General features: G+C 39.2%; 1 protein-coding gene across 8 annotated transcripts in view; it reads right to left on the bottom strand.

Annotated features, from left to right (window-relative positions):
- Nucleotides 1-2597: 2597 nt before the first annotated feature.
- Nucleotides 2598-13138, bottom strand: part of LOC124295393 (cysteine-rich hydrophobic domain-containing protein 1-like) — a 162168-nt gene continuing 151627 nt past the window's right edge. For all 8 annotated transcript variants that reach the window (XR_006905343.1, XR_006905345.1, XR_006905344.1 and 5 more), the window contains one exon: nt 2598-4032. Coding sequence is in view for 3 of the 8 variants with exons in the window: in XM_046745280.1 (XP_046601236.1) it covers nt 3867-4032 (166 nt within the window). In the remaining 5 variants the exon portion in view is untranslated. The remainder of the gene's footprint in view (nt 4033-13138) is intronic.

Here is a 13138-nt window from a genome sequence, read left to right on the forward strand (position 1 = left end):
ACCTACATCTTACCCAGACTCAAACCCTTCTCCTCGATGCCTTGATCTTCGGTTAATAAAATTGTTGGTAAGGCAGTGCGATTTTGATCTTCGGGTCAGTGTAGCAGGGATCGATCGCTGTGACGTAATCGCGTAGAAGGGTTTGAGTCTGGATAAGATGTCGGTAAGTATCGGTAGTAGGAATCTGCGTTAAGAACCCTGCGTTGTGTTGCTACTTTGCCAGGTCAAGTCCTCTCTTTGATTCTTATTATTCAAGAATCGGTGAGAGCAGGTATATGAAAAACGTGAGACGAGCGTGTGACTCGAAGTAGGTGGAAATAGTATCTCCGTTCACGGTACAAATTATTCAATTTCGTTCGAACTACAGCGGGACATGAAGAGCTGTGGATTGAATACCATCCTCGAATGCATGGATGCTAGCCGTCGTATCATCGTCGCGTGGCATAAAACCAAACGACGGGTAAGACGTACGATCTACAAGAAATTCCCTGGAGGTTATACGTGGTCGTTGATGTGATCATTTCTTATAGTGAACGGTTCGCCGTGTAGCCTGCACAAGCGGAGGTAAGTTATGAGCTGCCCGAGGTGGAATGATATTTGAGAAATGAGAAATCCAACAGTCACGTAGGAACACAGAGCCATCGGTAAATAATTGTACCCACTCTAATTAACGTTAACGACAGTTTATCGGATCTTTCGAAACTAGAGGTTTTCATTTTCTCCCATCCTTCCGCCATCCTCGTCCCTTCGGATTCGTTAACAGTTTCGAAATCTCTTCACGCACCCGGTGCCTTCTCCGTTTCACCCAAGCTCCTCTCCTCTCCTTGGACCGTCCATCAAAGTGAGTCCTTTGTGTCAAGAGGTTCGAGATCGCGGGAACGAAGGCCTGTCCAACACCCTTCTCTCACATCTTCCGGGATATTTCATTCCTTCGACCACGATGTAGGTGTGGGCAAGGCGGCACTCCTCACTGTGCCTACAACGTAGTCCATGCAGTGTCATTATACCGGGGATCCACGGGCTGGAGAATCGACACCGTGCACCACCTTGCCGGAGATCGCCGGTTTCCGCCACCGTTCGTCAGTCCTCGGCCACGCGAGCAACACGCGATCACCCTGTAGCCATGCTAACCTGTTGGACCGGTTGGATCACCTTCCGGCCCTGGAAAACTGCTCTCCCAGAGAGAGATAGAGAGGTAGAGACAGAGAGAGAGAGAGAGAGATGGACGGCTTCAAGACGAGATGCTATGGGTGGGGGCTGCGGAACGATGGCTGGAATAGGTGCTGCTGACCCCAACAAGAATCTCGCATCTGCTCTCCTCTCTCTCGTCTCCTATCTCCTCCTATTCTCGACCAGGCGTCCTCATCTCGATCATGGTCTTCCCGATGCTTCTGACGCCGTTTATACACTGTGTCGCCTTCGGGGACTAATTTACTCCCGAGCTTTTATTATATACCCTCGGCTATAAAAGTAAGAGTTAATTAGTCAGGTCGCTACTTCGACAAGGTAGCTCTTCTTTTTATGAATTCCTTTTAGGCGCATACATAGAAACTGATTTTTTCGTTTATTTGGAAGTTACTGTCGTTATTATTATCATCATTAACGCTAATTACATTCATGTATATCAGGGACACAACTTGACTATTTATCACTTCGAATGATATTTCGTTCAAAGTATACCAACCTATTACCGTCGCTATAATACACACCTCGATCAATTGATTCGGACACTTTTTGAGGTCAATAATCTATGGAGTCCTCGTCACGAGTACGTTTCAACCGATGTAAGAGATGGCGAAGGGAGGAAAGTCGGAAGCAATATGGAACAAGTTCAATCTACTTACTCCCCAATCGAGTCCAGTAGAAAAAATTAGTAAAACTATACTTTTACTATGTGTACATTTGGATTCTATGACCTCGAATAATACACCCAAGATTTTTAGTACGGTAAAGGTTATTTGGTCAATAATTGGAACCAATGGTGTAGATTCATTATATTAAATGGTAGGGTATAATGACGATTGAAACATCAAAAGTTACCGCGCAGTGTTCGTCATAAAGCTTGACTTAATTGAGCTACTATTTATGGTGAAATCTGTGTGGAATAGTCATCGTTAACTGGCAACTAAAAGCATCACGGTAGGCAACAAGTTGATCGATCGTACGTGCCGAGCATACTTTTACCGAAAATGAGAAAATCAAAAATTCAAACACGCATGAGGCATAATATAATAACCCATTCGCGAACAACACTATACTTCACTTTTGTCGTCACAGAACGTTGGTCCAATTTGTCGTTTGTGTTAGCTTGCGTCACATTTCGTTGTACGTACCGAAAATCCGCCAGTGGATTTTCTTTCCTTCGCCCATCACGTGAGTCGCCTCTTCCACGCACACACGCACACACGCACACACACACACACACACACACACACACACACACACACACACACACACACACACACACACACACACACACACACACACACACACACACACGCATATAAACTTTTTCCTTTTTCTACAACACGTCCACCTCCTCCTTCTTCACCTGCTTTGTGTAGGTTTTTTCTCTACCGTTCCCTTCTTTATCCCTCACAACTTTCCTCACTTTCTTCTCGTGCTCTTCTTTTTATTCCTCACTCCTTAGCGCCTACCCTGTGCCTTCTCATTCACCTTCTCCTTGTCTTCCTCTTTCCTCTACCTCGTGGTTGTGCGTAGTGTGTGGTTGTACATACGCAGAGTGAGGGAGGAGGGCGCTGTAATGTAACGTTGGATAACTTTGACCCTTGTCAAAACGTCCACTTTGACATAAAACCTAGACTCACATTCACACAACGATTTCTCTCATATATACGCCATCCAGACGTTTTGTGTACCGGTTGTTGAACCTGCGCCAACACAGAGATCTCAAACTTTTGCCTCGCGGTGTACGGAGAACACCCAACTAATGGATTTTCAGCCACTTGCTACACCAGCGTCACGCTCACGCATGTATAATATACCTACACATGTGCCTACAATACCAGATTTATGGGATGTACCTTGTAGGTATAATACGCTATGAGTCAATACTCTGCAGTTTGTATAATGCCATTGTGCAAACGCTAATTTCACCTCATTAATTTTATAAACTTCATATACCACTCACCTGCGAATTGAGTTGTATTCAAAATTGGTCGATGTACGCATACGCAAAAAATTTGTTGAATTTATTATATATATAGCACATAGGTAGGCAGATTTTGTACCAAATGCAACTAATTTGCGAATTAATCAATCCACCTGCGCCGCAGCGGTGAATAAAATTAATAACATTACGATATTGTTTCAGACTTGAATTTACTGGCTCAATTGGTCAGAGTGTGTACCGACAAGTGTTCTTTTGTTTTGGAACTGGAAATTTTGACATCCCTTGAAACTGTAGTGATGCAGATAAAAAATTGAAGAACGGAATTCAGAGAACAACTTTTGTTCACTTCTCGTTTGAAAAAAGTTTTTATTCCTACTTGTTGAATATTGGAAATAGCACAGTTACTTTGCGACCATCCTCCGACCACTTTAAGCCAAGTTTTAAGAACGGTCAAGCGCACAATCACCTTACAAAGATCAAATCCTTTCGAATGTTGTTTGAAAATATTTTTACAACTTCAATAAAGTAATAAAGGGGCACTCGAATTGCCCCTTATATACATATGACTATGTATATTGTGTCGAGTTGAGTGTCTTCATGCATGTAGGTCGGTTTATTCCTTGAACAACTGGTCGTCGTTCATTCCTGATACACGATAAGTAATAATCTTGTAACACGTATTTTAACATCACGATGAAAAACCTTTCAAAACCTTGTATCTCAATCGGTTGACTCATGAACTCGAAAATTTTCGACGATGATCCGCGTGTGTCGGTATTTGTTTCTGCCAAACGGTGAGATTATAGATGATCCATGAGTCCATCAATCCTGAAACGCGATTCGAAAGTGATAAAGTATAGCTTTTGTACCTAGCTGTGATGACTGCTGGACAAATGGACCTGAAACAAAATGAAATATAATCTACGAAAGAGCTTAAAATCCTACTCATGATAAATTATTCGAAAACTCTCGTCGTTTGATTCGCTGCAATGGAAGCTCAATGTGTAATGTAATTTAACAGTAGAAGAACGAAAATTGGGTGGTATTAAATTACAGCATGTCTGAAATGTCTGTAAATCTGATTCTCAGAGTTCACGTAAAAGGCAAATATGAAAGTGAAAAAAATTTTCGATCGAGATGAAAATTTAATAACGATCAATAACGTTTCATGAGACAAAAATTTTTTATGACAATGGCTTGAACAGCATCGACAATTATTGTTCTTCGTATTAACTGTCATATTATGCCACTTTTTACCACATCAAAACGTATCCCGATTCCCGCATATTCAATGTACTCAGCAGCTACAGAAGAAAGGATATCCACCATTGTACAAATTGGCAGAGAAAATCTCGTTCTCTCGGCGAAAGAAGCAATTATGATAACAAGCTAAACGTGGTGGACTGTCATTTATACCAAAGCATGGGATCGGTTAACAGGAATGCTTTTTCTCGCAACAACATACTGGTATAAGACCAGACGATGATGCGGCTGTCGCTGACGATACCCACAGCTAATTTTAAACGCGTCCGATAATAAGCCCGGTGCTCTACTGAGGGATCATAAATGGTCTTGGCATGCCTCTCCACCTTCCATCCGACCAGTATCTATGATCGTGAACGAGCAATGGGTATAATAAAATGAATCGGTACAGGGGAATAATGCAGGGTTGTTGGAACTGGTTTGTGTGTTGCAAGGAACGTTAACCTGCAATCTCTGCAACCTGCACGCTCTTGTGAAACGCATCACCGACAACTCGCGTTGAAACTATCGAGGGGCAATTGTGCAGCAGCAGGATCAAGTGCCCACCTGAACTGGTATTGCACTTGCCTACCGGACACTCGTGTGTCTGTCTGCACTCAACATGACGTGCGTATAAGTCACGTCGCCCACGTCGTTCTCGTTCTCGTTATCGTTATCGTTAAACGCCATTATGAGTTCGTTACCGAAGCCCAGTTCCACGTGGTGAACCAACATGCCACTCCTCCTCTTCCGACGCAGCTTCCATTAGTTGTTGGTTCGCGGTATGCGAACTTTTCTAAAAATTTCATGGTCTACCCTTTGTGTAAATGCCTCCTGCATTGGTCCGTAATGACATAATGTTCTCGGTCTCGTTGCTGTTTTCATTAACCTCATCAACGTTCTTCGCACTGTTTGATTAACCCTTTGTGTCATGGTGGCAGTTGTTGTTAAGACCTATTTTATATCCACTTTTTGTATGTTTAGAGAACTTTTAAACATCTGCTCTGCTATTTCTGATAGTATTCTAATAGGTTTTCAACACTCGAGAGTAGTTGTTGCGATATAATGTAAATTGTTGTTGTTAGAAACAAATTTATTGGAAATAATCGTAGAAATTGAAGGAATCATTCATTTCCGAGAAAGTTACTTCTCTACACCTATACATGTTTTACATAAATTATAAGGTTTTGCGGTAGCTGATTACGAATCTAAAATCGAATTCAAAAAAATCAACGTGGCGGATCCAATATGGTAGACGAAAATTTCAAATTCGATCGAATCCGAAGAATCAACTCGATCCAGGGGTTTTTGGGGTAGCTGATTACGAATTTGAAATGAGATATTGAAAACTCAGTATGGCGAATCCAATCAGCGACCCCAAACACCCCAGAATAGAGTTTTTTCTTCGGATTCCATTAAATTTGAAATTTTCGTCCACCGTGTGGGATCCACCATCTTGAATTTTCAAAATCTGATTTCAGATTGGTAAGTTTTGGTTTTTCAAACCTTTAATATGTTTCTTAGAAATCTGAAAATGATAGAAATAGATCGGATTAAGGATTAATAGACAAAAGAAAGGGGGTTAAAAGAGGGGGTGGTTAAAATCGTCCAAAAAGCGAATGTACTTGTTTAATGGGCCCCTAATTATCAGAGTATAAATTTGCAGAATAATTTTATGAAGTAGAAGCACAGTTTCCGTTTGGTATGGTTTATTTTGAACTCGGTTCAACTTCCGCACCATCTGATTTTTGTTTTTCTGTGAATTCCTTTTGATTTTAATTGCAGAATTTTTCTTTAACTGCGCTTATAGCCAAACGTCCAAACCGTATTGCCATCTCTCGTGACAATGAGTGTAAAAAAAATCCAGTAGAAATTAATTACAAATATCTCAGCTTCTAATAATGCTAGCGAGATTTTTTGTTTTTTAAATAAAGTTCAAACAATTTCGCATAAAATGGTTGTATTTTAAAAGTAGTTAAGTTGAACTAGGCAAATAAAAATGAACGTTGAATGGAAAATTTTACCCTCATTGCCTGTCAGGGGTTAATTTAAATATCGCGTCTTTGAAAGTATGAAAACGAAGTCTCTGTAACATAAGTTTCAAAAGGTTCGACAAAATTCTCATTAGCATTGAATGTCCCACATTTGTGTAGATATTATGCATTTAATCAACTTTCTTTCCGATATCATGTATAATATTGTATAATATATTGGTAAAGGTATCTATCTATATAGCTTCTGTATATATTTCTCGTCTCAGCTCATCGAGAAGAGTTTTATTATACAGCTTTCGTTATGACTATTGAATATCAATTTCTGAAGCGAGTTGGCGAGTCGGGATATAAAGAAGAAGAGAGCTCTTGTTTTTTTTATTCTCGTCGTCTTTTCAAAAGTTCGCAAATTGCGAATAATTTATTGGGTGTAACAATTGAATTTGAGTGAAACTTCTCGGTCTGGTACTTTTGAATATTATTTCACAAAGTGGATGTAATATATACACCATATATTCTATGTATAAAGATATATAAATATTATAAGTAAAGTTTTATTGTTATACTCTTACATCGTACAATTAGATTGAAGGATATCGCAGCGAGCTGACGAGTCGCAAAAAACTTTGCCTCGGAAAAAGTTTTCTCCTTCATCTTGGAAGTACGTTTCACGTCACTCATTTTGTACATATTTGATACTTCAAAACATTTCCAGCAGCTTTTTTCTGTATGAATAGATAATGCCTGCCATCTGAACGTTAATTTTCTTTTTTCATCATAACTTTTTCGGTGCGATATTCGAAAAAGCAAACTTAAAAAAAAAAAAAAACACCAACAAGTCCACGTATTTCTTATCATTTATCGTCTGAAGACAAAGTTGGAATCGCAAAAACAATTCAAGGATATGTTCTGAATCCAATGTTAAAAGGTTGCTCTCGAAATTCTATGTTTTTTTCATTTGAATATCATGCGTACGATGCTCTTAAATGTTTTTCAATCGTTACCACTCATTGTCAGAGGAATTTGATGATGCGGATTTTATCCTGGAAACAGTCAGTAGAGAACTGAATTCCGTACAACAATCGTGATTTTAATTTCCTTTGCAATGTTGTTCAACGTCCAAAAATTAATTTTCGAGGCTCACAACTTTTGAACCGTTTCAGCAACGGATGTCGCTCATTGTCGGTGAACGCTTTTAGAAAAAAAAAGAAAAAAAAAAAAAATTATATCTTCCCTGTTATTTAAATGGGAAAACTTGAAATTTCCAAGTGCGTCATTTCAAAATGGGATCTAACTGCGTAAGGGAATTTTGTTTCGTTTCTTTGCCACGCGCAGCAAGTTCTTCACCCTATGAGTAATTAACCATATCTCGGAGGAAAGATTGTCTATTATAACAGATACCGAATTGATTTCAGCAATTATCTAGTTCCTTTGAATGTTTGAGCGTGGTTGGTTTGTTGATGGCAAAACTGTTGTCAAAAATGAATCACCCTTACGGTGTGATATCGTGAATTTGAAATTTGACAAAGAGGTAATATGGCGCAGGTACGTGAAAAACGAGCGGGTTGATTTTGAGAGATTGAGGCTGGCGGAATAAGGCGGGTCTCGTCGGTACACGTGGCGAGGTGAAGCCGAGGGTTCAGAGGTCAATAGGGAGTGGACACTCGAGGTCGATGTGGCGGCGAGTATCCCTGACAAGTTTTCCACCTCGGTGTAACTTGAAACACCCTCTAGCAAAACTAATCGGCCTAAGAGGTCTCTAAGTGGCCCTCAAGACTCTGTCTAGTTTGCGGTGAGGATGGCCTCCGGGGTGCTCCGGGGTAAAGAGGGAAAAAGGAGACCGGGAGCCGAGGGCTGTCTGCTCCTCGCTTTCGGACGCGATAGAGAGAGAGAGAGAGAGGGTGGGAGGGAGGGAGAGTGAAAAACGGGCGCCACCAAGAGTGAGAGAGAGAGAGAGAGAGAGAGGGGAGAAAGAACGCGGAGGCCGAAACGTCGAGCAGAATTGCGAATTAGTGCGCGGTATCGCGGCATCTTACCCCTCGGCCTGCTTCTCTTGCCCCAAAAGATTAGCGGGATGAAGAAGGAAGGGTGTGGTATCTCCGTCTTTCTCACTTTCCTTCATTTTCTATCTCACTCTCAGACCATCTTTTTCTATAATCTCTTAATTCGGATGCGAAACTTAAGGTCATGTAGTATTTCTACCTTTACCGACCGATCAAGACCACCCTTTTTCTTTCTATATTAAATAAAAAAATGAACGGAAATAGCTGAAATTTCGACAATGCGTCGCTCTTTTGCAGCGGAATTCAGGAAAGTTATAATCGTATCACGAAAATCTGAAACTGATTTCAGAGTCATTTTTTTTTTTATATATCGAAGACAAAACGTAAGGTGGGGTTTCCTAACCTACAAAATCGTAGAAGTTCCGACAATTTGGGTATAAAGTTTATATCCAGGAACTTTGGTAATGTTGTTTTTTCGTCTAGTTCGATTATTAATTTCAGTATGTGTTATAAAACGGTCGTATTGTATAATTTGTTAAATTGAGGATGGCCGGACATGCCCCGATCGAAACGTTTTAAGGAAGTTGCAACTTTTTTGGAAATGACCTTCACACCCGAGAATTCTTATACTTCTTAAGCCGAAAATTGTCAAAGGATGTGTGGGTTTTTAATACGTGTTACTATTTCCATATTTTCCGCATTTCAGGGCTCAAAAAGTGCATAGCTCGGATACTTTGCGCAGTTCCCGAAAGAATGAGGAGTAAAATGAGCCATCGTGGTGCTGTTTTTATGTAATATTGAGGTCGCTAGATGCGAACTAGGAATCGTAATAAATTTGTAAATAAAAAATGAAAGATAAAATGAGAGTTTGCTCGGTCGGTAAAGGTAGGCGTACTAAATAACCTTAACTTTGTTGATTTCGCTCACGGTCAATCTCTGCTGATCGGAATACATTTGTTTTCCATCGGTAAATTTTTGTCTTTTTTTTCTTTCTTTGTTTATACATGTAGAATAAATATAATCGTATCTTCGATTTTCGTTCGAAAAAAAAAATAGTGTCCTCAACAAAATTAAGTCATGTGTAGTATGAAATCATTTACAATTTCAGTATTCATTTTTGTTTTTGCAGTTTTATGAAACCCATCGTAGCTTACGTAGTGTATTAATCGGCTAAAAACGGAATTTACGACTATCTCGTAATCAAACCAACGAAAAGTAGCGATTTCCAAATCGCCAATGAGTTTCTGAATTATAAATATGTGTTCAAATGTCGTGATTCGGTAACAGTCTGTTTTCATAAGAGTAAGTAAGAAAAAATAAGGGGGGGACAACGAAAGAAACTCCGAAAATTGAATCATAGCAATTTTTCTACCAATAACGAGTTTATCTGCGGATATCAGCTCTATATATGGTCTATATTTATTGTATAGGTAGGTATATTATATGTAGGTACCTTACATAGTAGACCTGAAGTAACAGGCTTTGTTGCAAGAGAGTCACGACCGGCGAAAATAAAAGAAATATCTACCTACTCTGCGAAAAAGTTCAGCATTTCGTTTCGATGTTTATTATGTTATAGAAATTGTCTCTTGATCTTTTTTTTTTTTTTGCACGCTTCAAGTATTTCTTACGACAGACGGTAACGGCTAACTTCGGTCTATATTACACCTTAAATCACTGCCAAATTTTCCAAACTTCAATAGTTCATTAATCTTTTTGCCACTGTACAGCTTGGACGGTCTATAATCATACCTATATGCACCATGCCGCCATTTTGTTATTAATTTCAATGAAAAAATTCTAAAATGTTCTTTAAACTATAAACAATAAAGCCGTCAAACTCAAAATGTTCCAGGTGTTTACATTTTCTTTAAAAAACAAAAATGCCCCAAATTTTAATTTCCAAACCTTGCAATGGTTTTGTTTGAGTAGTTTTCGATAAAAGATACAGTAGCACGATTAATGAATTTTTGAAAATCATTTTCAACGAGATACATTTTGTTAATCAGATTAAATGTTCAAAGTGTTGTGTACAATGAAATCCCTTTGGGAGTCCGTGATTCAATTACTGACCGCGAGCAGTTTATTATCATTCTGAATACGTTGGCTGTAACAATTTTGGTGGCTTAACGTGCAGATAATAAGATTGTCCAGGAAGTGAGTAATCGTGCTTGAAATTACAATGTGATGCTTCGTACGCAGGTTTCTTCTCGTATTTCTCGAGTATTCAGCATTAATCTAGATTATACTTGCCATTTGCATTATCATTCTAAAATGGAAGTCTCTTACTGATGTTTTCAAATTTTTACGGAGCAGTGAGCGTAGTTGAAGAACATGAAGATCGCTGACGTTTACTTCGATTAAGGTGCTGGACATATTCAAGGTAAAAATGCTGCATAATTTCTGTAATCAGGACGTAATAATACCGGGGTTGAGTTTTATGTCGGGAGAGGTTCGATGATCTAGCATCGGCTGAAAGCAGTGGACGGAAATGGTTGGAATAGGTAAGATTGGAAGGCGCGTGTCTTTGCAGAATAGGTGGAATTCTCACTCTGTGGGAAGATTCTCAACGGAGTGATTTTTTTTTTTTTTTTCGTTGCGTTTCTCTATCTCATCTAATATTTTTCTTCGCCCTAATTCCACGTTCACTTTTATTTATTATCACTCGAGCTACTGCGGCGACTCTTTACATCCACACCGTAAAGTGTAATACCGTAATAAGGTTGTTTTTGTCTACAAGCCATAGACACAACTCGTACCTATAAAGTGATGAGACGTCAGAGTTCTTGTACAGTTCCCGTTCAACAACTCAGCAAGACGATCGTTGCCGACATGACGTTCAATGCCTATAGAATACGCACTTTTATCGTTCCAATGACAATTTATTCATCGTTTACTATTCTAGTATACGCGTAAGTTCTTTTTTTAAATCTATAAATTTTCAATCCATTCGTTTAACATTGTAAATCTACACTCGCCTTATAGCTTCGTGGGGATGTCTTTTTCCAATTATGCTCGATCTCGATAAAATTTATTTCATGCTTACGTTGTGAATATCCATACATATTTTACACTATTCGAGAAAAGTTTTCTACCATAAAATGGTCAATAATTCATGATACGGGTCTACGAGTTCTTTTCCTCGTCGGCTTTCAATGAAAAACAAAAATACTCGGGCATCGATAATCGTTCGCTGTTCGAATTTTGAGGAATTTTTTTTTTTAACGAATAGACGCACTGTAAGAAATATTTGAGTGTTCAATTATATAGATTATAAATTGGTATTCATCTAAAACTATCTGACGTCAATAGAACATTATATTGTGTCAATCCAACATTATCCGATGTCAATTCAACATTGTCCGATGTTGATCCAACTTTGTCTGATGTCAATATAAGACAATCCGATGTCGATACAACACTATTTGATGTCAGTATAAGACAATCCGATGTCAGTTCAACAGTTTCCGATGTTAATCCAAATTTGTCCGATGTCAATATAAGACAATCTGATGTCAATACAACAATACTTGACGTTGACTTAAGACAATCCGATGTCAATTCAACAGTTTCCGATGTCAATACCAATTTCTCCGATGTCAATATAAGACAATCCGATGTCAATACAACACTATTTGATGTTAACTTAAGACAATCCGATGTCAATTCAACATTGTCCGACGTTAATCTAACTTTGTCTGATGTCAATACAACACTATTTGATGTCAATATAAGATAATTTGATGTCGAGTCAATACCATCTGATTCTGAATTTTCTTTGACTTGGCTGCAACAATTATTCTGTAGTGAACGTCCGAACCAGCCAATTTAAACACCACATTCTTGACAGTGCTCCAGACATTTTTGAATGCTCATAAGAATCTTCTCTCGGACCACGAATATCATTATAAGATCTTCCGATTTACCGTTGGTCTGTAAGTTACACTCGCAATCAGAAAAAACATATATATATATGTGTGTGTGTGTGTGTGTGTAATATATATATAAGCAACTATTCCAAGAATAGCAGAGTAAAAATTTGAAGGAAGCAGGATTATTTGGCCGAGAGATTTGAACTGCGGCATGAAAAAACTATCCAATTTGTCCATTCATTAGCTCAGCTTGCCTCTACATATACATATATACATGTACTTGCTGATGGAAGGTTTTCGTGGACGCGGCGATGGTGTTGAAAAATTCCGGTTAGGTATATCCGCCGCGCTGGTGAGATTATTCCAGATCACGCAGAGAGTGGCGTAAGAAAAATTGTTTTTGTGCCACTCCTACCTGTTTACTTCACCCTTGGCTACCTACTGCGACTATATTGTCCGGGGAAGGAAGGCCGGTCTGTCTGTCTTGCGCTAAGAGAAGAGAGAGAAAGAGAAAAAAAAGAGAGAGAGAGAGAGAGAGAGAGAGAGAGAGAGAGAGGGAGAGAGAGAAATGGGCCGGGTAAGTGGGTGGTCTTTGCTTTTTCATATAATTCTTGAAACTCCGTCACTGTCGAGACGTGAGGGTCGAGCATGTTGGACTACGCCTTCCTGCATCCGCGACCTTACACCATTTTTCATTTTTTCCCTCGTCATCCCCGCCCCTAACATCATATAGAATCGTCACTTTCCAATCTCCGCTCGTTTCGTCGCTCCGTTACTTAAACTAGCTGATACCCAAGATGATTTACTAGTATTATCAATTCGCACCTATGATGTATGTATTTTGCCTATGGCCATGCGCGATTACTGCTAAAAAAAAAAAAAAAAAAAATAGAAATG

This window comes from Neodiprion lecontei, chromosome 7 (assembly GCF_021901455.1).
Source record: "Neodiprion lecontei isolate iyNeoLeco1 chromosome 7, iyNeoLeco1.1, whole genome shotgun sequence".
Taxonomy (NCBI): domain Eukaryota; kingdom Metazoa; phylum Arthropoda; class Insecta; order Hymenoptera; family Diprionidae; genus Neodiprion; species Neodiprion lecontei.